The sequence below is a fragment of the Somniosus microcephalus genome, chromosome 8, assembly GCF_052327205.1.
Source record: "Somniosus microcephalus isolate GS21.2 chromosome 8, FLI_Smic_1.0, whole genome shotgun sequence".
Lineage (NCBI taxonomy): Eukaryota > Metazoa > Chordata > Chondrichthyes > Squaliformes > Somniosidae > Somniosus > Somniosus microcephalus.
In genome coordinates, this window is record NC_140994.1 from 199,999,370 (window position 1) to 200,026,324 (window position 26,955).

General features: G+C 43.1%; 1 protein-coding gene across 9 annotated transcripts in view; it reads left to right on the plus strand.

Moving 5' to 3' along the window:
* Positions 1–26,955, plus strand: part of LOC147114045 (kelch-like protein 3) — a 250,403-nt gene that overhangs the window by 159,603 nt on the left and 63,845 nt on the right. For 7 of the 9 annotated variants that reach the window (XM_085995589.1, XM_085995584.1, XM_085995593.1 and 4 more), the window contains 3 exons: positions 3,487–3,596; positions 17,765–17,881; positions 23,029–23,178. In XM_085995589.1, the coding sequence (XP_085851715.1) occupies positions 3,487–3,596; positions 17,765–17,881; positions 23,029–23,178 (377 nt within the window). The remainder of the gene's footprint in view (positions 1–3,486; positions 3,597–17,764; positions 17,882–23,028; positions 23,179–26,955) is intronic. The other 2 variants (XM_085995588.1, XM_085995591.1) reach the window with 2 other exon arrangements.

The following is a 26,955-nucleotide window of genomic DNA, read 5'->3' on the forward strand; positions in this document are numbered from 1 at the left end:
GTCCACGGTGCAGAGGAGTAGGCATCCATGCCCCGGTAGGCTACGTCCAATGATAGTGCGAGTTCAGAGGCCTTGTTGAGGTCGAGGTCACTCTGCTCCAACAGTCGCTGTCGGGTGTAATTGGACCTGTGGCCCGCCACAAAAGCGTCCCGGATAAGTTCCTCTGTGTACACGGCGGCCTTTCCATCCTTACAACCACAGGCCCGGCCAAGCACAGACAGTGCCTGAAGGTATTCCTCGGTCGATTCCCCAGGTTGTTGTTTACGACTCCCCAGGAGGTGCCTGGCGTACACCTCGTTCACTGGGCGCGTGTACTGGTCCTTGAGGAGCTTGAGAGCAGCCGTGTACGAGGTCGCGTCCTGGATGACCGAGTACGCTCGGTGGTCCTCATCCGATTTGACCGTTGCAGCGGAGGCGATCAGGAATCTTTCAAAGCACCTAAGCCAGTGAGCAAACTTGGTGGATGCGTCCGCCTCCCGATGGTCTAAGTCCAGGCATGCTGGTGTGAGGATCTTCTCCATTATAAAAAAATCTTGTTAATAAAATTGATGCGCTATCAATTACTCAAAAGACTGAGGTTAAGCGAGTAACTAACAGGCTTTTATTAACAAGAGAATGAAGGTGTGCCTCGAGTGGTCGACCAGTCCAGAATACAGAGGGACTGTGGAGCAGTCACCTTTATACCTGGACTCGTGGGAGGAGTCAGCCGAGGCATGTACAGACATGTACACAGTGGAATACAAACACCCACACAGGCAGGTATAACAGTGGTTTACCACAAGTCTCTGTTATAATAATGTAGGATCGAGTCTGGAGTTGACAAAGGCAGGCTTTCAGTGGCAGATGGACTGAGATTGTTTGGAGGTGGTTGTTACAGAGGTGAAAGTAGGGTTTTTGTGATGGAGAGGATATTGGAATCTCAGCTCGAGATTGAACAGGATGTCGAGATTGCCAACAGTCTGGTTCAGTCTGAATCAATGGCCAGGAGGGGATGGAGTTCTTGATGGGGCTAAAGGCAATGGCTTAGATCTTCCCAGTGTTTAGCTGGATTAATTTCTGGTTCATCTAAGACTGGATGTCGGACAAGGAGTCTGACAACACAGAGGCATTGAAGGGGCCTGACGGAGATGTAGGAGAGTTAGAGCTGGGTGTCATCAGCGTATATGTGGAGGTTGACCCCATAACTTTGGATGATGTCGCCAGGAATAGCATGTAGATGAAGACGAGGAGATTGGTCAAGGATAGATCTGTGGGGGACTCTGGTGATGACCGTGCGGGGGTGGGACGAGAAGCAATTGCTGGAGATGTTAGGGGTGTAATGGAACCAAGTGAGGGCAATTCCACTAAGCAGTAGAGGAGCGGTCTTGAATAAGGATCGTGTGAATGACTGTGTTCAAGTTTAAAGAGGATGAGGAGGGAAAATGCACCACAGCCACAAAGAATCTTGTTTGTCAATTCGGTTAGGACCATTTTGGTGCTGTTCAAGGACAGAAACCAGATTTGGAGGGATTCAAAAAGGGAGCTGTGGGCGAGGTAATCATGGAGATGAGAATGTATTCAGGGATCTTGGAAGGAAAGGGAGATGGAGAAGCAATGGTAGATAGCGAAGAAAGAGGGTTTGAAAATGGGCTATTTGAGGATGGGAGTAGGGGTGATAATTTTTAAAAGTTATGGGGACAATGCCTGAGTAGCGATTGGCCTAAAATTATACCCTCATTATCATCTACAAGAGGTAGTTAATTATTTAGGAAACCAAAAGAAGTTGCAATGGGATATTGATGAGAAGGGGAAATGGGCTGAAAAGTGAGTCGGATGGAATTCAATGTCAGTAAGTGTAAGGTGATATATTTTGGTTAAAAAAATAATGGTATTAATTATACTCTAAATAGAAGTAGGCTCTGTACTGTGGAACAGCAGAGGGATTTGGGTGTACAGGTTCACAGCACATTTAAGCCAACATCTTGAATTGATAAAGCCGCAAAAAAAAAAAACAAATGCAATTCCAGATTTTCTCTAGAGGTATAGAATATAAAAGTTAGAGATATTGATGAGCCTATATAAAACCTTAAGACCTCAGTAAAAGTACTGTGTGCAGTATTGGGCTCCGCACTATGGGAAGATATTGAGGCTTTGGAATGGGTGCAACACAGGAGCCTGCCTATACAAATAGAAAAAAGGAACAGGAACAGGAGCAGGCTGTTCAGCCCCTCGAGCCTGTTCTCCCATTCATTTAGATCATGGCTGATCTGTACCTCAACTCCATTTCCCCGCCATTGTTCCAGATCCCTCAATACCCTTACCTAACAAAAATCCATCTATCTCCGTTTTGAATTTTGTACTTGACCAAGCCTCAACAGCTTTTTGAGGGAGAGAGTTCCAGATTTCCCTTACCCTTTGTGTGAAGACTTGAAATATTGGGTCATTTTCATTAGAACAACGGAGATTAAGGGGCAATATGAAAGAAATATTTAAAATGATAAAAGAATGGGACAGGGTAGATAGAAACAGACTGTTTCTAGTGGCTGAGGGGTTTAAAATAAGATGCCATAAGTACAAGATTAAAAGTTAGTGATTTAGAACAGAGGGCAGGAGAAACTTCTTTATAGAGTTGTATGGTTGTGGAATTCACTTTCCGGATTAGTGATTGAGGCAGAAATTCTGTCAACATTCAAGATTAGATTGGATAGGTGGATGAAGGGAAATGGGAACAGGGTGGGTAAATGTGATTAGAACTATTTGCTCCTATGGACGGTAAATGCCAAGGAGGACAGGTTGGGCTGTACGGCCTGGTTCCGTGTTGTAACTTGTATGTATTTCTGTGATTTCAGACTAAGATCTAGTACAATATCTGGAATACCCCAGAGATAGATCAGCTGCCCGAGCAGTCTTATTTTATCCTTTCACTATCAAGTGACTGATTCTACTGTGAATGAGGAGTTTAGCTCCTCCCACGTGTCTTGTACAGGCCGATTTCAGGTGTGAGCAGTGTATTCCCTAGAATCTTTAGATACTTTTTATATTAATTGTGATATATCCTCCTCATTTTTTTCAGTGCTATGCTAAAATTCTAATGTCTTGAAATTTTAGTAATCCCTTTTCAGTGCTTTTCCTCATTTCTCCAATTCTACTTTGTATATTATGAATGTTGCCAAAGGTTTGCCTGGACTTCTCTTAACCCTCAGTGTTGAAGTATATCTCACCAACAAAGTGCACAATGATTTAACCAAATATGTACATTTATGCAAAACAGTAATACGGTTTAAAAGTAGCTCTGTGCTTAAAGTATTGTACCAGTGGCATTACTGATAAATGTGAGTAGTCCTAAAGTAATGCTGAGGCTGTATGTTGTCATCTATGGGAGAGTAACATGGTTCGTTCTGCTGGAGTGGAGAATTTTGTAGTTCGGAAGAGAATTAACACAATTGGTTGTCCGTACAAGCTGACTTTTTTATTGTTTGCCTCTTTTTTGTTCTTTTTCCTGAACAGAGCAGCATTTTCCTGATGTTATGCTGGGTGAAGAATTTCTTACTCTGAATCTGGATCAAGTATGCAGTTTGATATCAAGCGATAAGCTCACAGTTGCCTCAGAAGAAAAGGTACATGTTTTTCCTTTATGGGATAAGGTTTGAGTTTATCTAAATGTATTCATGCCATGATTGCCACCATAACCATGATTACCATGCTTCCCTGGCACAAGTGAACATTCAGGCAGAATTTGACTTGGTATCCAAGAAAGAACTTTCAGACTTCACGAACTACATCATTATGTCCATGGTTAAAGTGAGAGAAGATTGACAATGACCCATATATTTCAAGATCTATAGAGTTCTAGCATGGTTCCTGCTTTCACAAGTAGTTTTTTTAATCTGTAGGTTTAATTTCCTGCCAAAATTGATTTTACTAAGTGTACCATATGAAAATCATATCTACATCGGACACCACCATTAAATTTCCCTCCCCTGAAGCATCACATTCAAAATTGGTTGTCAGGAGACATGCCAACACTTTGCAATCACTTTCCATTCCTCCAATTGGTGAGCAAATGATTTCAAGGCTGTTTGCACATTTTTGGACTTCGCAAATCTCTGCATCCAAACAAATCCTATTTGGGGTTTTCCTATAGCTGGCCCAGTCCATCTTACAGGTACCACAGATGCAATCCTGAAAACCCAGAAAGTTGACACCCCAAAGATCATGTGGATCACGTGTGTGATTATGGTTATTTTTCAAACTAAGAATGTCTTTACTTTTATTTTCAGAATTGTAAATGTGAATGCACAGTATTTTATTTTCATGTTGTGAATGTTCTGAGATGTTTTTTACTTGTAGCCAGCGGAATTGCTTTTCAAATGTTTAAAGTGACTGGTACATCAGTCTCAGTCTGACATGAAGCCACCTGAGGAGAATTCAAGTGTTTGTTTTTCCATCCCTTCCTAAGGAACGCAGACCTCTACCAGCCAGTCACAGAGCTTAGCTTGCTGCCTGCCCACTCGGTTGGAGTTGGATGGATGGTGCAGGGAAGTGGGGAAACTAAGGTCAAGTTCACCTTCAGATGCCAGCACAGGGTTTATATATGGCAGATCTGTAATTAATATGATAAATTAAAATGACAATACAGTATGGACACAAGATGAATTGACATTTTTGAATGATGCTAAATGGGCACCAATAGTTAGTTTTAATAACCAATCAGGGATTATGATAAAATGCATACACCAGAATAAAATCTTTGAATTTAATTTGTTAGTTTATTGTGAGAATGATTTGAGTGAAGGGATGTCTGGTTTAATCCACTCTGTAAAACAAACAAGGCCTTTAAAATTGCTAAAATAAATAATTTGTGCCAAATTGTATCACACTTTACCTGCCACTTAATATGGAAAATTTGCAAGGATTGGATGACACAGTGAGTAAATACATTGAACTTTCACCTCCAGGAGTTTCAAATCCAGCACAGATGAACTCTAGCTTTTTGTGTCCTACATGAAATGAGTTTGGCATGGCTACAGCACAAAACTGTCCCTAATTTGGTGGTAATTGCCAATTTTACTAAGATCAAAACAACAGCTGGTGGGGTGGGGTGGGGTGGGGGGGGGGGGGATAGAATATGTCATGCTGATGCATTACAGTGGAGTGATGTCTGCCTTGCCTCAGTGGTAGCAATCTCACTTCTGAGTCAGAAGGTCGTGGGTTCAAGCTCCATTCCAGAGACTGAGTACATAATCTGGGCTGATACTTCAGTGTAGTACTGAGGGAGTGCTGTATTTCGGATGATATGTTAAACCAAGGCCCTGCCTGCCCCATCAGGTGGATGTAAAAGATCCCATGGCACTATTGAAGAGTTGGGGAAATTTGGTCAATTATTATCCCTCAATCTTCTGAGATTGGGTCAAAGGCACATTGCTGGGCAGGATTTATAGAACTTTACTTTTCCCATACCTCATGTAACCACTTAATCGGTAATGATGACAGTGGATGCTGAAATAGGAAAAAATATTCTATTTCCCAGCCATAACAATGACCATCAAGATGAACATGAAAATCCAAAAATAAAAATTTAAAAAATGGGCAATTTGAGTCTTTAACTTGGAAAAGATCAAGTGTTTATGAGGTTAAAGAATTGCAACTAATATATAGTTATAAAAAAATGAAATGTCTCCTATTCAATCTCGTCTGAGTAAAGGTGCACACTTCAAAACTCCCCTTGGGACCAGCATGAAGCATCTTTTGAGGCTTTTCTTCAACACTTTTCTTCAACACCTTAAGTTTCATAGATCTGTAGCATTTGTAATAATTGGTTTGTCTAAACTGGGTTTAGCTGGTTTTGTCTGGATTCTCCACTTGACCAACCTCTGGAGTGTTTAGTAAAATTGCTAGATTCCTTAGGCAATCACAGGTTTTGCTAATGGAACTTCAGCGTACAGCTAAATCCAGTTTGAAAATCTCTTCCCTTCTAACTGTGTAATTAACGTCACAATTCTGCTGGCTGCCAGTCACCAAGCCTGTGAAACATGATCCTAATTCTTTTCTATCATCTTGTATTCTGGGTTGCTGCCAATCAACACTGTTGCCTGGTTAGCAAGGACTAAGTGTCAAGCCTCAACTGATTATGATGATAGACAGATTGTATAATTGGGAAGAATGCATTTACATTGGTGCAAAGAATATGCAACATGGTGGATGTAAAGTCAGAGTAATATCTATTTAACCTTAAGGCTGTATGCTCTGCAACTGGAAATAGAGTCTGTCTTCATTCAGAATGGGAGTGCTCTTTAATAAGTCGAAGCCTATAAGTTTAAATTAGCCAGAATAGCTCCATGAACATCTCCGTCCTCAATGATGGCAGAGCCTAGCACGTGAGTGCAAAAGACAAGGTTGAAGTGTTTGCAACCATCTTCAGCCAGAAGTGCTGAGTGGATGATCCATCTCGGCCTCCTCCTGAGGTCCCCACCATCACAGAAGCCAGTCTTCAGCCAATTTTATTCACTCCACATGATATCAAGAAATGGCTGAGCGCATTGGATACAGCAAAAGCTATGGGCCCTGACAATATCCCGGCTGTAGTGCTGAAGGCTTGTGTTCCAGAACTAGCCGGGCCTTTAGCCAAGCTGTTCCAGTACAACTAGAACACTGGCATCTACCCAACAAAGTGGAAAATTGCCCAAGTATGTCCTGTCCACAAAAAGCAGGACAAATCCAATCTGGCCAATTACTGCCCCATTGGTCTACTCTCTATCAGCAAAGTGATGGAAGGTGTCATCAACGCTGCAGGAGTTCCACAAGTGGCACATACTCACCAATAACCTGCTCACCGATGCTCAGTTTGGATTCTGCCAGGACCCTCAGTTCCAGACCTCATTACAGCCTCGGTCCAAACATGGACAAAAAAGCTGAATCCCAGAGGTGAGGTGAAAGTGACTGTCCTTGACATCAAGGCAGCATTTGATCGAGTGTGGTATCAGAAGCCCTAGTAAAACTGAAGTCAATGGGAATCGAGGGGAAAACTCTCCACTGGCATACCTAGCATAAAGGAAAATGGTTGTGGTTGTTGGAGGTCAATCATCACAGCCCCAGTACATCGCTGCAGGAGTTCCTCAGGGCAGTGTCCTAGGCCCAACCATCTTCAGCTGCTTCATCAATGACCTTCCCTCCATCATAAGGTCAGAAGTGGGGATGTTTGCTGATGATTGCACAGTGTTCACTTCCATTTACAACTCCTCAGATAATGAAGCAATCCGTGCCCGCGTGCAGTAAAACCTGGACAACATTCGGGCTTGGGCTACAGGGTACAATTTCAAAATTTCCAGATGTCACAAAACTTGGAAGTATAGAAAACAGTGAGGAGGATAGTGATAGACTTCAAGAAGACATAGATAGGCTGGTGAAATGGGCGGACACATGGCAGATGCCATTTAACACAGAAAAGTGCAAAGTGATACATTTTGGTAGGAAGAACGAGGAGAGGCAATAAAAACTAAAGGGTACAATCCTAAAGGGGGTTCATGAACAGAGAGACTTGGAGGTATATGTGCACAAATCGTTGAAGTTAGCAGGCCAGGTTGAGAAAGCGGTTCAAAAGCATACGGGATCCTGGGCTTCCTAAATAGACACATAGGGCTGGATTTTGCTACGGGGGCGGGTTGGAGGTGGGAAACCCACATTCGGGCTTGTTGTCCCGCCTCCATGGAGATGTGGCCAACCCACTGGATTTTCCTCTGATTGACCTTGTTGAGCCCGCCCTGTGGGCTCAGCAGGCCAATTAAGGGCCACCCGGCAACAGGTGACGTCAGAGATTGACATTTCATCTGTCAAAAGCTTTTGGCAGATGAAATATCAGTGTTTAACAGCTGTTTGAAGCTGTCAAGCACTGAGAAACTGCTAATTCAGCCTCAGTCCTTTCTCAGGATAACTTTAAAATCATTTTGCTGCAGAAACCAAGAAGCTGATTTTTTTTTTTTAAATCGGAGCTTCTGTGGTTCTTTCAGCCGACTCCCGACACCGGAATGCAGGACTCCTGTAAAGGTAAGTAAAAGTAAGTTAAACTTATTTAAACACTTTAAACACTTGCAAAACACTTACCTTTGCACTCCTGCACCCCTCACTCACCTGAACACTGGGCATCTCGACCCCTCCAAGACCTCAGACCCACGTCCCGCCTCGAAAACTTTTCGTGGTTTGGAGCTGTCGGGAAGCCCACAAACCAGCAATAAAAATCGCGAATAGGCAAAAAACTACCTGTTAACAGGCAGTTTAATTGCCTTTAATCCCTTCCCGCCTCTGGGAGTCGGGTTCCAGCACTTGTCGGCAACCCGACTCCTATGAAATTGACATGGGGTCGGGACCCCCGGATCTCCGATTTTTATCGCCCGCACGCCTCCAACCCGACTCCAGGGGCTTAGGAAAATCCAGCCCATAGAGTACAAAAGCAATGGAGTTATGATGAAACTGTATAAAACACTGGTGTGGCCTCAACTGGAGTATTGTGTCCAATTCTGGGCACCGCACTTTAGGAAAAAAGTGAAGGCCTTATAGAGAGGGTGCAGAAAAGATTTACGAGAATGATTCCAGGGATGAGGGACTTCAGTTACGTGGATAGACTAGAGAAGCTGGTGGTGTTCTCCTGAGAAGAGAATGTTGAGAGGAGATATGATAGAGGTGTTTAAAATCATGATGGGTCAGAGAGAAACTGTTCCCATTAACAGAAGGGTCGAGAACCAGAGGACACAGATTTAAGGTGATTGGCAAAAGAACCAAAGGCGACATGAAGAAAAACGTTTTTACGCAGCGAGCGGTTAGGATCTGGAATGCACCGCCTGAAAGGGTGGTGGAGGCAGACTCAATTGTGGCTTTCAAAAGGGGGAATTGGATAAGTACCTGAAGGAAAAAAAATTGCAAGGCTACGGGGAAAGGGCAGGGGAGTGGGACTGGCTGAAGTGCTCTTGCAGACTGCCGGCACGGGCTCGATGGGCTGAATGGCCTCCTTCTGTGCTGTAACCGTTCTATGATAAGTGACAAGTAATATTCACACCACACAAGTGCTAGGCAATGACCATTTCCAACAAGAGAATGTCTAGCCACCTCCCCATGACATTCAGTGGCATTACCATCGTCTAATCCCCCACCATCAACATCCTGAGGGGGTCACCATTGACCAGAAACTTAACTGGAACAGCCACATAAATACTGTGGCTACAAGAGTAGGTCAGAGGCTGGGTATTCTGCGGCGAGTGACTCACCTGACTCCACAAAGCCTTTCCACCATCTACAAGGCACAAGTCAGGAGTGTGATGGAATACACTCCACTTGCCTGGATGAGTGCAGCTCCAACAACACTAGAAGCTCGACACCATCCAGGATAAAGCAGCCTGCTTGATTGGCACTCCATCGACCACCTTAAATATTCACTCCCTCCACCACTGGTGTACCGTGGCTGCAGTGTGTACCATCTACAAGATGCACTGCAGCAACTCGCCAAGGGTTCTTCGACAGCAGCTCCCAAACCCGCAACCTCTACCACCCAGAAGGACAAGGGCAGCAGTCGTATGGGAACACAACCACCTGCACATTACCCTCCAAGTCACCCACCATCATGATTTGGAAATATATTGTGGTTCCTTCATCATCGCTGGGTCAAAGTCCTGAAACTCCCTACCTAACAGCACTGTGAGAGTACCTTCACCACACAGACTGCAGTGGTTCAAGAAGGCGGCTTACCACCATTTTCTCGATGGCAATTAGAAATGTGCAATAAATGTTGGCCTTGCCAGCGACGCCCACATTCCATGAACACATTTTTTAAAAATTCACAGCTTTTTGGATATGCTATAGAAGATATAAGTTGTAAACCAAGAAGAATATCCATAATTTATAAAGATTAAAAAAGTCAAACTTTACATATTTACAATGAACATCGAGATATCAGTTTTGTATTGATTACTAAGAAAGGAAGCATTTTTGGTTAGTGACACTTAATGCTTTAAATTTTCATACTAAGTTTACAAACCTCTGCATAAATGGCTATTACATTACTGGAGGTATTCAAGCATGGCCAGCTGATTTGATCTCCTTAGCATTGCAGGTTTCAAAATAGTCTTGTGTAGCCAATAACATTACTGTGCTATTTATTACTATTTTAATTGCATTACAAAGTGTCGGACTGTTGAACAAGATTTAAATGGTTGCATTTTCTTTGGAAGTTATTTAACTTCCCCTGTTCCTGTTCAGTTAACCCAAAATGGGAGTGTGTTTCATGGCATTGTGTTTAAAGGGGACTGCTTGTATTGGCAGGATAGAAATGTTTGAGAAACATTGCGTGAGATTTACTGATCAGCACCTCCTATAGAAATTATCAAATTCTTACCCCAGTAAGACTATGTTGTGATATTTAATTATCAAAACTTGACTAAAACCTTTCAAACAACTCCCTTACTGGTGTTAACTATAACCCAACTTTATGTGAGCGATTCCTTTCACCATCACCATCCATTGAAAAAAATATATTTTCTTCCACCATTTTAGGTCCCACAGTGTTCCCTGACTCTCAGACCTGGCTGGTGATTTACTTTTGGGCTTCTGTCAATGCTGCTGTACATCTGACCGCAGCCCAGATTGATTCACTTGATGAATTTTATTATTTGTCACTCCAGGCACCCTTCAAAAAGATAGTTCCTTTTAAAATTAGCATTCACTTCTATTTTACATTAAAGTGGTAATTTTAAGAATCCTTTCCAAATTCAAGCTCTTGTTTTTCTTTCTTAGAAAATTTGATAAAGATGATCTTTTCAATGCTGATGATTTGCACGATTTGGGGTAGACATTGTAATAAGATAGAAAGCTTTGTATGGTAAATATTATCTGGGTTTGCTTCTCAATTACTGCACAGGAGCCCATTTAATCTTTGTTTAGCTCAAGAAATAAGTCCACTGGAAGGTCATAGCCAGTGTTTAAGCTGCTGTTACCAGCAGTAAGGTTTTATGATTAACTAAGAAAAAGTGACCTGTGTGATTTACTTTGGTTTTTAGTGCATAATACAATTTAGGTTGCGTAGTTAAATGTAGCTTTGGGGACTGTTGTGTCTTACATTTATCGTGTCAAGTTCAAGGGCGAGGAAACTGAATCCACATGCCACGTTGCAGATGCCTCATTAGTACAAGCTTTAAAAGCAGACAATCTTTATCTCTAATATTATCCACCAATAAAAACATGTACTCGCACTTTAAATGTCTCAGTTACAATCTTAAAAGAATATTTTGCTGATATGTTAATTCAAGGAAATAGATAACATGTATCTATATAGTGTCTCTCATCCTCACAATGTTCCAGAGTGCTTCAGAATATCTGTCTGATAGGATCTTTGATAATGCAATAAAAGTTGGCTTCTACAGATGGTAATTCTACTGTTCCAATGTCCTAAAGTGCAATTGGACTATATCTAACTCAGTGGATTTACAGCTATAGCAAGTTTCTAAAAACCTGTCTTTGAAAATGATTGAAGTAGCATTTTTGTTCCTGAACAGAGCAAATTTAACATTTAAAAATACTCATTCTCTACTAGTTCTGCAGTATAATAAGTATCATTTTCTTAAGTTTCATAGCTTTCTTCTCTCTCCCTATCCAATTTAACACTTTTTTTATAAATATTAATTTATGCAATGGGACTTTATGCTTAACTTGCTTTTTTTTCTGTACTAAGGTACGGTTACATTTTAGGCCATCTCAATAGTTTCTACTCATGTTCAAAGCTAAGGTCTGCTTCCTATGAACTAAAGATTTATTTTATGCACAAAATATTTGGGATAGCAAGTTGAACAATAAACCCTTTTACCATTATGATATGAACCCAAGCTCCTCTTAAAACTCCTGTACAGAACCAAATTAACAGATGGTGTAAATTAGGTAAAACACTTCAAAGCTGATATTGGGAAGTTTGTGTGTAAGAATTGCAAGCATGACCCTATGTTCTACTCGATGGCAAAGCTAGTATAGTTCTAACTTGTTAATTTATTGGAATTCTTTTGAGAGCTAATTGAAGTGAATGGATAAAGATAATCGAGTAGATGTAGTTCACATAGATTTTCAAGAGCTTTTTGATGCAGTTCTTCATGTGAAGCTAGTAAGGAAACGTAAGGCCATGGAACAGTTGGCCATGGAACAGTTGTCATATTGGCCCAGATATTCCGATCCCTACGGGTGGGTACTCTCTGTGTACCCACCCGTAGGGACATCGGAAATGCCGGTTTCAGGCATGCACAGCGCATGCGCTGGAAACCGGCATTTCCAATCTGTCAAGAATGCTCCACCTGCCCTGGAGAAGGGCCCCTGTGGGTGGATAGTTCCGCTTTTTGGAGACACTCCGCCCGCAGAAAACCCTTACAATTTTTACGCCTGACCAAACCCTTACAGTTTTTACGCCTGACCAGGATAAGAGTTGAAAAAAGTTTGAAAAAAAAAAAAAAATTCACTGATTTATCATTTAAAAATACTTTTAAAAAAGGTAAGTTTGTTTTTAGCCCCGTAAAAAACTTTATTTTTTTCAAAAAATTAAATTTTTGTTTAAAATATTAAATTTATTGTAATTTCAAGTCATTTTAAAAATGTGATTTAAAAAAAAAAAATTTATTTAAAGTTTTACTATGTTTTTGGGGTGATCTCCGTTCATATATTTGACAGGTCTTCCTGTCAAGTGCATGAAGGGAGATTCCCTTCTTTGATTGGCTCCCCATGGCTCACGTGATCCCAGGGACGCTCGCGAACCGCATGCACCCCAGGAAACGTAGACCCTCCACACTTGGAGTTCGAGAGGCCCAAGATCAGAAGTGTGCGTGTCCCGGGAGCCCTCTGGTAAGTGCGTAGATTTTTTCCAGATCGGAGGCTTCCGCACGCGGGAAGCCTCTGATCGGAAAATACGGTCCGTTATGTTTGATAACACTCCTGTGAAGCACTTTGGGGCGTATTACTACTTCAAGGCGCTATGTAAATACAAGTTGTCCAGATTATTTGAGAAGTGACTTGAAGTAACAGAAAACACAGGGAAATTATCTGTCTATGAAAAAGTAAGCAGTGGTGTTCTACAGAGGTCTGTTTTGGGACCCCTGTACCGTTACAGTATTTATGAATGATTATGGAACAGGGTGACTATAGTAGTATGATTAAATTTGCTGATGACACAAAGTTCCATGGGGTAGAATGAGTAGAATCACTAGCTTCAGAGAGGCTTGCAACAATTATATATAGTTTAAGTTATGATGGATTTTAATGTGGATAAGTGTAGACTAATACATAATGCATCAGGTAACAGTATAAATATAATATGAAAGGTAGAGGCCGAAAAGGATTTGGGAGAGATCATTGATTCTACTCTAAACGTATCTAGTCAATGTGAGACAATTATTAATGAGACAAATTAAGTAGCTGGGTGCACCTGGAAGGCATTGGACCACAGTCAGAACAAATTTTTACTTGCATTGTACAGATCAATGGTAAATATGGCACATAGTTTTGGTCACCCTACCGCAAAAGGAATATGAATACATTAGCACTGGATACAGCAAAGGCTATGGGCCCTGACAACAATTCCGGCTGTTGTGCTGAAGACCTGTGCTCCAGAACTAGCCACGCCTATATCCAAGCTATTCCAGTACAGCTATAACACTGGCATCTACCCGACAATATGGAAAACTGCCCAGGTATGTCCTGTCCACAAAAAGCAGGACAAATCCCATCTGGCCAATTACCGCCCCATCAGTCTACTCTCAATCATCAGCAAAGTGATGGAAGGTGTCATCGACAGTGCTATCAAGCAGCACTTTAAAAAAAATTTGTTAAGAGATGTGAGTGTTGCTGGCAAGGTCAGTATTTATTACCCAACCCTAATTGCCCTTGAGAAGGTGGTGGTGAGCCGCCACCTTGAACCGCTGCAGTCTGTGTGGTGAAGGTACTCTCACAGTGCTGTTAGGTAGGGAGTTCCAGGATTTTGACCCAGCGACGATGAAGGATCGGCGATATACTTCTGTCAGGATGGTGTGTGACTTGGGGGGGAACTTGGTGGTGGTGATCCCATGTGCTTGCTGCCCTTGTCCTAGGTGGAAGAGGTTGCGCGCTTGGGAGGTGCTGCCGAAGAAGCCTTGGCGAGTTGCTGCAGTGGATCTTGTAGATGGTACACACTGCAGCCACGGTACGCCGGTGGTGGAGGGAGTGAATGTTTAAGGTGGTGGATGGGGTGCCAATCAAGTGGGCTGCTTTGTCCTGGATGGTGTCAAGCTTCTTGAGTGTTGTTGGAGCTGCACTCATCCAGGCAAGTGGACAGTATTCCATCACACTCCTTGTGCCTTGTAGATGGTGAAAAGGCTTTGGGGAGTCGGGAGGTGAGACACTCGTTACAGAATACCTAGCCTCTGACCTGCTCTTGTTGCTACTGTATTTATGTGTCTGGTCCAGTTAAGTTTCTGGACAATGGTGACCCCAGGATGTTGATGGTGGGGGATTCGGCGATGATAATGCCGTTGAATGTCAAGGGGAGGTGGTTAGACTCTCGCTTGTTGGAGATAGTCATTGCCTGGCAGTTCTGTGGTGCGAATGTTACCTGCCACTTAGCCCAAGCCTGAACGTCGTCCAGGTCTTGTTGCATGCGGGCATGGATTGCTTCATTATCTGAGGAGTTGTGAATGGCACTGAACACTGCAGTTATCAGCGAACATCCCCATTTCTGACCTTGTATTGGAGGGAAGGTCATTGATGAAGCAGCTGAAGATGGTTGGACCTAGGACACTGCCCCCAAGGAACTCCTGCAGCGATGTCCTGGGGCTGTGATGATTGACCTTCATCCACCACAACCATCTTCCTTTGTGCTAGGTATGACCCCAGCCAGTGGAGCGCTTTCCCCCAATTCCCATTGACTTCAGTTTTACTAGGGCTCCTTGGTGCCACACTCGGTCAAATGCTGCCTTGATGTCAAGGGCAGTCACACTCTCTTCACCTCTGTAATTCAGCTCCTTTGTCCGTGTTTGGACCAAGGCTGTAATGAGGTCTTGGCGGAACCCAAGCTAGGCATCAGTGAGCAGGTTATTGGTGAGTAACTGCCGCTTGATAGCACTGTCGATGACGCCTTCCATCACTTTGCTGCTGATTGAGAGTAGACTGATGGGGCGGTAATTAGCCGGGTTGGATTTGTCCTGCTTTTTGTGGACAGGGCATACCTGGGCAGTTTTCCACATTGTCGGATAGATGCCAGTGTTGTAGCTGTACTGGAACAGCTTGGCTAGAGGCGTGGCTAGTTCTGGAGCACAAGTCTTCAGCACGATAGCCAAGATGTTGTCGGGACCCATAGCCTTTGCTGTATCCAGTGCGCTAAGCCGTTTCTTGATAACACATGGAGTGAATCGAATTGGCTGAAGACTGGCTTCTGTGATGGTGGGGACCTCAGGAGTAGGCCGATATGGATCAATGTCTCGACACTTCTGGCTAAAAATGGTTGCAAACTCTTCAGCCTTGTCTTTTGCACTCACATGCTGGGCTCCACCATCATTGAGGATGGGGATATTCATGGAGCCGCCTCCTCCCGTTAGTTGTTTAATGGTCCACCACCATTCACGACTGGATCTGGCAGGACTGCAGAGCTTTGATCTGATCTGTTGATTGTGCGATCACTTAGCCCTCTCACCAATAACCTGCTCACCGATGCTCAGTTTGGGTTCTGCAAGGACCGCTCTGCTCCAGACCTCATTACAGCCTTGGTCCAAACATGAACAAAAGAGCTAAATTCCAGAGGTGAGGTGAGAGTGACTGCCCTTGACATCAAGGCAGCATTTGACCGAGTGTGCCATCAAGGAGCCCTAGTAAAGTTGAAGTCCATGGCAATCGGGGAAAACTCTCCACTGGCTGGAGTCATACCTAGCACAAAGGAAGAGAGGGTTGTGGTTGTTGGAGGTCAATATTCCGTGAAGTGCCTTGGGACATTTTACTACGTTGAAGGTGCTATATAAATACAAGTTGTTGTTGTTGTCAATCATCCCAGCCCCAGGACATCGCTGCAGGAGTTCCTCAGGGCAGTGTTCTAGGCCCAACCATCTTCAACTGCTTCATCAATGACCTTCCCTCCGTCATAAGGTCAAAAATGGGGATGTTCGCTGATGATTGCACAATGTTCTGTTCTATTCGCAACTCCTCAGATATTGAAGCAGTCCATGCCCGCTGGACAACATTCAGGCTTGGGCTGATAAGTGGCAAGTAACATTCGTGCCACACAAGTGCCAGGCAATGACTATCTACAAGAGAGAGTCTAACCACCGTCCCTTAACATTCAACGGCACTACCATCGGCAAGTCCCTCACCATCAACATCCTGGGGAGTCGCCATTGACCAGAAACTTAACTGGACCTGCCGCATAAATACTGTGGCTACAAGAGCAGGTCAGAGGCTGGGTATTCTGCGGCGAGTGTCTCGCCTCCTGACTCCCCAAAGCCTTTCCACTATTTACAAGCACAAGTCAGGAGTGTGATGGAATACTCTCCACTTGCCTGGATGAGTGCAGCTCCAACAACACTCGAAGCTCGACACCATCCAGGACAAAGCAGTTCCCTTGACTGGCACCCCATCCACCACCTTAAACATTCACTCCCTCCACCACCGGTGTGGCTGCAGTGTGTACCATCTACAAGATGCACTGCAGCAACTCGCCAAGGCTTCTTCGGCAGCACCTCCCAAACCCGCGGCCTCCACCACCTAGAAGAACAAGGGCAGCAGGCGCATGGGAACACCACCACCTCCAAGTTTCCTTCCAAGCCACACACCATCCTGACTTGGAAATATATCACTGTTCCTTCATCGTTGCTGGGTCAAATTCTTGAAACTCCCTCCCTAGCAGCACTGTGGGAATACCTTCACCACACAGACTGCAGCGATTCAAGAAGGCGGTTCACCACCACCTTCTCTAGTGTAATTCGGGATGGGCAATAAATGCTAGCCTTGCCTGCGACACCCACATCCCTGGAACGAATTTGGGGGGAAAAAAAAGGGAGGCCTGACTCGCGTGATTCTAGGCCTTGGGTGACTAAGTTAGGAAGAGTGGCTCACGCAAATAAACATACTTTCTTGTATGTTGAGGGCCTAGGATCGGAGTCTCTGCCGCCTTATGGGCATCAATGTAAAGGGGATGGGCCAGGGTGGGACTCCCAAAGATTCCAGTCAAGACTCTTTGGCATTGATGGAGGTACACCTGGTCTCGCCAGTCATACCCAACCATCAACTGCAGAAATGGGGCTCACCCTGGGGGCCAATATTGGGATTGATGCCTGGATTCCTGAAAGTCAGTGGCTCAGTTTTTTTCATTTTTAAAGAGGCTTCTGGTTTTCAGTATTTTTACCTTTTTGGAGTGGTGGGGGTGGTATCTGCCCTCCTTCATTTCAACAAACTTTGGCTAGTATTTCTGGCCTCTTCGGAGTAGGGAGTTGGGTGGGGGGAGGGGAAATGCCGATACTCCCACAACCTGCCAAATGACTACTCCTCTTGGTCCCTTCTTCTGATCACCTTTGGCGAGCCAGCAAGAGTTCACTGGTAGGCATGATCCTGGCGTAAGTGCCAGGACATTCTAGGTAGAGTGCAAGTAGAAAAGCTATTTAACTTTGACAGTGAGGGTTAGACTGCCGGCCACAAGTACAAGCTTTGAGGAAGATTCTAGATTGGAACATAAGCTGTGGTTTTGGATTACTAAAATGAATGCTCGCTTCATTTCCTTTAGACTTGCACGTGCTTTTTTTCTCACCGGCAGGTATTTGAAGCAGTTATCTCTTGGATAAAGTATGACAAAGAAGCTCGCCTGGATCACATGGCAAAACTAATGGAAAATGTCCGTCTTCCTCTGCTTCCACGGGACTATCTTGTACAGGTTAGCAGCAGTGCTCACTTGTGGAGTAAAGACCTGTGGTTAGACAGAGCCCATCAAAATGACTGAGTGTATTCAGGAAAGTGTTTCACTGCCAGGTTTAAAAAAAAAAAATCATACCAGAATGGTTGACACAATTAAATGGAACTAGAATGAACCAGAGCAGATAAGAAAAGCAAAGGTGGGGAACATATAGGCAATAGTGACCATAATATAATATGCTTTAAGATGATAATTGAGAAGGAAATAAGTATGATGAAAACCAGGTTAATAGATTGGAGAAAAGCTGATTTTGAGGAGCTGAGAATAGAACTTGGGGCAAAAAAATGGGCAACAATATTGGCAAACAACAATGTAGAACAGCAATTGGAAACATTTAAAACGGTGTTCAACAGAGTCCAGGAAAAATATATTCCGTTAAAAAGAACAAACTAAACAATAATGAGACTCCATGGATGAATAAAGCCATAAGGGAACAATTGAGGGTAAGGAATGAGGCATACATTAAGTACACAGACAGCAGGGGAGTGCATGATAAGAGATAATATGAAAAGATTAGGAGAGAAGTCAACAAAACAATGAGGGAGGCAAAGAGGAACTATGAAATTAAATTATCAAGGAACATAAAACAAAATAGTAAAATATTTTATAGGCACATCAATAAAAAAGGAAGGTTGGGATGGGAATAGGGCCATTAAGGGATAGTCAGGACAATACCACAGGTAATGATAGAGAGATGGCAGAAATATTAAATAATTATTTTGCTTCAGTATTTACCAGGGAGATAGAATAGGTGGACATGACATTGGATGATGAGATAAGTGCATTTAAAATTTAAAAAGGGGATATATAAAATAAATTAATCAAACTCGGAGGATAAAACCCCTGATATGCAATCAAGCATTTTAAAAGAATCTAGGGAAGAGATGGCAGAGGCATTACTATGCATATTTAACAATTCATTAGAAAAAGGTATAGTGCCAGAGGACTGGCGGATAGCTAACGTAATATCTATCCATGAAGGGGAATAGAACATGTCCAGGGAATTATAGAATTATAAAAAGAAATTAGGAGAGCGAAGAGGGGGCATGAAAAAACACTGGCGGGCAAAATAAAGGAAAATCCCAAGGTGTTTTATAAGTATATTAAGGGCATGAAGATAACCAGGGAAAGAGTAGGGCCCATTAGGGACCAAAATGGCAATCTGTGTGTAGAGCCAGAAGATGTAGGTGAGGTTTTAAATGAATATTTTGCATCTGTGTTCACTATGGAGAAGGACGATGTAGGCATAGAAATCAGGCAGGGGGATTGTGATATACTTGAACAAATTAGTATTGAGAGGGAGGAGGTACTAGCGGTTTTAGCAGGCTTAAAAGTGGATAAATCCCCAGGCCCTGACGAGATGTATCCCAGGCTGCTGTGTGATGCAAGGGAGGAGATTGCAGGGGCTCTGACATAAATTTTCAGAACCTCTCTGGCCACAGGGGAGGTGCCAGATGACTGGAGAACAGCTAAGGTAGTACCATTGTTCAAGAAGGGGAGTAGGGATAAACCAGGGAATTACAGGCCAGTGAGCCTAACATCAGTGGTAGGGAAATTATTGGAAAAAATTCTGAGGGATAGAATTAGTCTCCACTTGGAGAGGCAAGGATTAATCAAGGATAGTCAGCATAGCTTTGTCAGGGGGAGATCATGTCTAACCAATTTGATTGAATTTTTTAAGGGGGTGACAAGGTGTGTGGCTGAGGGTAGTGCAGTTGATGTAGCCTACATGGACTTCAGTAAGGCTTTTGACAAAGTCCTGCATGGGAGACTGGTCAAGAAGGTAAGAGCCCATGGGATCCAGGACAATTTGGCACATTGGATCCAAAATTGGCTTAGTAGCAGGAGGCAGAGGGTGATGGTCGAAGGTTGTTTTTGTGACTGGAAGCCTGTGTCCAGTGGTGTACCGCAGGGATTGGTGCTGGGCCCTTTGCTGTTTGTAGTGTACATTAATGATTTAGATATGAGTGTAGGAGGTATGATCAGTAAGTTCACAGATGACACGAAAATTGGTGGAGTGGTAAATAGCGAGGAGGGAAGCCTCAGGCTACAGGACGATATAGACTGGTTGGTTAGATTGGCAGAACAGTGGCAAATGGAATTTAACCCTGAAAAGTGTGGGGTGATGCATTTTGGGAGGACTAACAAGGCAAGGGAATACACAATGAATGGTAGGACCCTAGGAAGGACAGAGGATCAGAGGGACTTTGGTGTGCATGTACATAGATCCCTGAAGGCAGCAGGACCGGTAGATAAGGTGGTTAAAAAGACATATGGGATACTTGCCTTCATTAGCCGAGGCATAGAATATAAGAGCAGGGAGGTTATGATGGAGCTGTACAGAACGCTATTTAGGCCACAGCTGGAATACTGTGTGCAGTTCTGGTCTCCACACTATAGGAAGGATGTGATTGCATTGGAGAGGGTGCAGAGGAGATTCACCAGGATGTTACCTGGGCTGGAGCGCTTCAGCAATGAAGAGAAACTGGATAGGCTGGGGTTGTTTTCCTTAAAGCAGGGAAGGTTGAGGGGGGACCTGATTGAGGTATACAAAATTATGAGGGGCATAGATGGGGTAGATAGAAAGGAACTTTTCCCCTTAGTAGAGGGGTCAATAACCAGGGGGCATAGTTTCAAGGTAAGGAGCAGGAGGTTTAGAGGGGATTTAAGGAAAAACTTTTTCACCCAGAGTGTGGTTGGAATCTGGAACTCACTGCCTGAAAGGGTGGTAGAGGCAGGAACCCTCACAACATTCAAGAAACATTTAGATAAGCACTTGAAACACCATAGCATACAAGGCTACGGACCAAGTGCTGGTAAATGGGATTAGAATAGACAGGGCTTGATGGCTGGCATGGGCTGAAGGGCCTCTTTCTGAGCTGTATGACTCTATGACCAGTCAGCTTAACATCGGTGGTAGGAAAAATAATGGAATCCCTACTAAAGGAGAAAGTAGAAGAACATCTACAAACCAAAAGTATAGTAATGAATAGTCAACATAGATTTCAAAAAGCAAAGTCTTGCTTGACCAAACTATTTGAATTTTTTGAAGAGGTAACAGAGAGAGTTGACAATGGTAATGCAGTAGATGTAATTTATCTGGATTTTCAAAAGGCCTTCAATAAGGTACCCCATAATAGACTGATGAACAAGGTCAGAGAATGCGGAGTCAGGGGACAAGTAGCAGGATGGATTGCTGGCTGGCTTCAGGACAGAAAGCAGAGAGTAGGAGTAAAGGGTAGCTATTTACAGTGGCAGAAGGTGGGTAGTGGTGTTCCACAAGGATCAGTGCTGGGACCACTGCTGTTCACAATTTACATTAACGATTTAGACTTAGGAATCAAAAACACAATTACTAAATTTGCGGATGACACCAAATTGGGTGGGATAGTCAATACTAAGGAGGACTGCAACAAGTTACAGGAGGACATTAATAAACTTGCAGAATGCGCATATAATTGGCAAATGAAGTTCAACAGAGATAAATGTGAGGCATTACATTTTGGTAGGAAGAATAGGGAGGTCACTTATCACTTGGAAGGTGCGAGTCTAGGTGGGGTGGAGGAACAAAGGGATCTAGGAGTACAAATACACAAATGACTAAAAGTTCCAACACAGGTTAGCAAGGCCATAAAAAAGCAAACCAAGCACTAGGGTTTATTTCTAGAGGGATAGAATTGAAAAGTAGGGAAGTGATGCTAAACCTATATCGAACCTTGGTTAGACCACACTTGGAGTACTGCGTACAGTCCTGGTCGCCATATTATAAAAAAGGATATAGAGGCACTGGAGAGGGTGCAGAGAAGATTTACAAGGAAGATACCAGAAATGCGAGGGTATATATATCAGGAAATGATGAACAGGCTGGGTCTCATTTCTCTTGATAAAAGAAGGCTGAGGGGTGACCTAATAGAGGTCTTTAAAATTATGAAAACTTTTGATAGAGTGGAAACAAAGAGAATGTTTCCACTTGTGAGGAAGAGCATACTAGAGGCCATCAATATAAGATAGTCACCAAGAAAGCCAATAGGGAATTCAGAAGAGACTTCTCTACCCAAATAGTGGTGAGAATGTGGAACTTGCTACCACAGGGAGTGGCTGAAGCCAATAGTGTAGATGTGTTTAAAGGGAGGCTAGACGAGCATATGAGGGAAAAGCAAATAGAAGGTTATGCTGATAGATTTAGATGAGGAAAGATGGGAGGAGGCTCGAATGGAGCATAAACACCGGCATGGACTGGTTGGGCCGAATGGCCTGTTTCTGTGCTGTATATCCTATGTAGAAGTGTAACCAAAAAAAATAATAGTTTTAAGTTGAAAAGGAGCAAAGTTTTATCAAGTGTGAAATACTTGATGACTTTCTTTTTACTATGTGCACAAAATCATTTTTCAGAGAATTTATTTTTTAAATTTGTAGAACTATTTGACAGCAAACAAGGATATCTTTTGTAGTTTAAAAAAAAATCTAATATAAATACTTAATTCTCATTCATTCAAGAATATTTGAAACTTAATCACATATTTTTGTTTTTGAATAATGGTTATACAGTAGCAGAAAGTAGCAGTACAGTTCACTCAAAGCCAATAAGGTCAGGGGTTATTTTTGTTTATGTAACAAACCTTTCTCACTTGAACAGCATGAATGATCATGTATGAGATAATTTTAGTATTGTTAGAGTACCTTCTAAGACTGCTGTTATTTTTACTGTCTCTTTTCCAGGTAAGTAGAGGGGAAGTTCATGACATATCATTTTATTTTCATTAGTGTGTATTGTAAATACTGTAATAGTCGCTGGAATCAGTATTGCATCACCTTTATTTTGGAGTCAACTTCAAAAATCACAAACTCCTCTTCATTTTAGCAAATTTGATTTGATCCCAAGTACATGCAGAACATAATGTTTGCACAAAAATTTTTTTTTTTTTTTGCTTTCAGTTTTAGAGAACCAAGGGGTGGACTTATTTTTCTGTATCTGGTAGATTTTAGTTTATTTTAAATGAGGGATGGTATCCTTGTGAGGCAGCATTTGTAGTATATAAGTGTCAAACCATATTTATTGATGTCTGTTGCTGATGTCACTCACATGCCTGTACCCCCGCTGTGTGCAGACTGTAGAAGAAGAGGCTTTGATAAAGAATAATAATACATGCAAAGATTTCCTAATTGAAGCCATGAAATACCATTTACTTCCTCTTGATCAACGGGCTGCAATAAAGACAGCGCGCACAAGACCAAGGACCCCGATCAGCCTACCCAAGGTAGGAATGAAGAGGATGTTTTTGAGTTTGAAATAAAAGCAACAGTCTGTGTTCTTTTCCTGACCAGTAGTTTTGCTAATGTATCCACTGCAGGTATGAGTGCAGACAGATAAGGCTGCTAACATAGTCTAAAACTAACATCCAATGCTGAACTAAGATTGGTCAGAAGTAGCTAAGGAAAAGTTTCTGCTGGCACATTTTTGGCATGGAGCCACACCCACCAGCGGAACTTAGCAAGAAATTTTAGGTTGCATGTGTGTAGTTTCCTGATATGCGCACCTAGCAGGCAAGACTCCACGTGGGAATGTGCAATTGGAAAATATTACCCTTCCAATCTAAGCAGAGACAAACAGTGCTTTACTGTACACAGGGAAAAAGACACTGTCAACTAATGATACTGGAAGCATTGTACCATTTATAATATAGCACTGTCAGTTATAGTGATACTGGGGTATTGTTTTCATTTGTCCTTGGGATGTGGGTGATGCTGACAAGGCCTCATTTATTGCCCACACCTAGTTGCTCTGAGAACGTGGTGGTGGGCCTTGAACTGTTGCAATCCGGTGCTGATGGTGCTCCCATAATGGTGTCAGGTAGGGAATTCCAGAATTTTGACTAGTTACGATGAAGGAACAGCAGTATATGTCTAATCCACTTGGAGGGGAACTAGCAGGTGATGGTTGTCCCATAATGCTGCTGTTCTTGTCCTTGGTGCTAGGGGTTATGGGCTGGGAGGTGCTGTTGAAGTATGCTTAGAGAATTGCAATACGTGCTCCCAGTGGGCATGGCTCCATGCCAGGCGGGTGTAATCCAAAATGTTTCCTTGTAGCTACTTCTGCGTCCTGCAGGGAGTGTATACTGCAGTTACAGTACACCATTATGGCTCTGTGTACAGTATAGCACTGTCCGTTATAGTGATACTGGAGGACTTGCATACATGCCAACCTACAAAACACGGAAAAGCTGACACAGCCCCCCAAAAAGCTGATAACTGGAAAAAAATTAAATGTAACTAAAAACAGCCCTGACCAAGGACACTGCTTCAAGGCAACTGAATTAGTTAAATTCCTTTTTTCTTATATTGGATTTCAGGATTTTTATTAGTCTTTTGGGATCACATTTCACAATTCAGTTTGCTTCCTTGCGAAAAGTCCTTGTGCAGAGGCTGATTTGCTAACAGGAGTTTCAAAGCTCCTGAAGACAGAACAAAAGGCCTTTGATGTGGATATATCCTCATTGAGCAACAAGAACGATTCACAACACCCTGCTCAAAGTGATGCTGCATAGTAGCAACAGAGCAGGTCATTCAGATGTAGCAACAGTGCACTGAACATGCTGCAACCACAGCACTTAATATGCTCCTTATGTCACACTAAAACCATTACTCCAAATAATTAAACTTGGACAAGCCTCACCACAAAGTCAACATTGAACATTTACATGTACATTTAAAGTTTGTACATTTACAAGCTTCTGCAAAGTCCCTCTTCCCTAAGTTTTTGCAGGCTCCAAAGTTCCACGTGGGGAATTGCACCGCATTTGCACCAATGGAAGATGAGTTGTGCCTGATGATGGTCAGTAGAACTGTTTGCACTAGAGTTTCATGGATCAACTACTTTACACACCAATTGGAGGATTCATTGATGTAAATTCTACGTAAAATGGGAGTAATGTGCCGTGGTGCTTGGAAATTAGAGTGAAACCTTTAAAAAGCCAGTTCTGGCTGAAGCTTGCAGGCTGGTGGAGCAGCAGGTAAGTACCAAAGTGCTTGACTCTGAGTTGACTGTCAGTTATCTTGACTGGATGTCTCACAAGTAGTGTTGTGTCAATTTTCAAGAATATGTACCAAGAGACAGACCTGCATACATGCTGGATTAAATTAAGTTGAGGAGAGACTGAGTGTCTGTGGTAGGAAACTTGCTGAAAATGTCACTCATGTCAAGTGGAGAAAGGTGCCAGCTCTCGCCCCCAAGACTTCAGACCAGTGCTGCATGACGTTGAGGACCTGACCAGGACTGGCAAGGTAACATAATGACCTCCCGTTTCTTACTTGGGCTCCCTGGGCACCAGTACATGCTTCATCCGCAAATTATTTGTTGCAAAAATAACCCTTCACTGTGCACTCTAGTTAAGAGGGGTGCTAACTTGGGATCCTACAGGATGGCTACCAATCTCCCAACACCAGTTACTTGCATGCACAATCCTAAAACCCCTTCCTCTATTTTATCAGTGTGATACACCCATATCTTTTACTTTTACTGTCCCATGTCACCTGGCGCACACACCTCCGTTTCTAGCCATCACCTAACTCACTCAATCGTATTACAGGACAAACTGATGCACATTTCTTGCGAGAGGCATCTCCAACTTGAAACGCCTAATGCCTTGCGAGGAGCACATGGGGGGTGCTCTGCTTATGCCCTGGGAGATAGAAAGGTTGGGGACATAGTGCCGGTGCCAGGTTAGTGACTGAACACCTGCAAAATGCTGCAACATCCTTGTAAAGCATCACACAGCCACAAGCTTACATCACTTTCGCTGGCTTCTTAATTCAAAGGGGTAATGCTCACCCATTCTTAGCTCATACCCTCATTTGCTACAGATCCACTATAGCAACAGGGGCACAGGAGAAGGATGATAATGAAGTCGAACAGAGAGCAAACTACTACTTTGTGAATTAGGAGGATTACAAAGGAGAGCAAGATGATGAAGAAAGAGAGGCTGACAGACCTAAGCCCACCCATGAGTTTCGGCAATGACCTGCTGCCCTGTGTTCTTGTATCATAACTCGATTGATCTCACCCCTGCATCACTTGTCTTTTCCCTAGCACCAGCTCAGATACTTTCACCTGAAGAGAATTCAATAGTCTTAGTGAAGATGTGGCATCAGGTGATTCACAAAGCATAAAGAATGGAAAGTAGGTGAGGATATGCCTTTCCAGTGGAGTCCTACGCGAAGGCTACCCATGACTTTGGAGTTGTGGCATCTAGAAATCATGGTACTCCCCTGAAAAGAAGGATGTTTGAGGAACTATTACTCATGTGCAAGTTCTGGGGTCAGTCTCCGAGGATGTGTGGCAACGGACAGGTGTGATTGTAGAGTCTACGGCTCTTATTTTCAGGCATCACCAGAGCTTTTGGAATCTGCAGTAGAATCGTAGAATGGTTACAGCATGGAAGAAGGCCATTCGGCCCATCAAGCCCATGCCGGTTCTCTGCAAAAGCACTTCAGCTAGTCCCTTTCCCTGTAGCCCTGCAAATTTTGTTCATGCATGCCAGCTGTCCGGCCTTCCCCTCTTCGAGCACCACATCTTAGAATTCCTGAGGGAATGCGGAGTGGGGGGGGGGGAAGTGAGAGATCTTTTTTGGGGTGGAAAACTAGCATAAGTTGGCTTCTGCCACATTTTGCTGGCCAAAAAAAAATGAATGATTCGATGCTACAATTAAAGTACACTGGAAATAGCTTAAAAATCTGGGGCTGTGCTTCTAGTCATTTTTCCTGACTTTGTGGGAGGTTGGAAATGCAGGGTGTTTACACAGGGTCATATTCCTGAAATGTGGTACTGAATTTTGGTACTAAATATTTAAAAGGAGAATGTGCATTTCCGATTAGTGTGAATGGACTAGTTAGTTAACTTTATTCATCTTTAAAGCAATACTTTACAGAGCATCAAATGACCATAACGTCAGCCACTGATTCCAACTCTCAACTTCTCCCTGGGTTGACATTTTAAGTGATTGGTCTGGAGGTTGTTTACATTCAACTCTAGTCGTCCC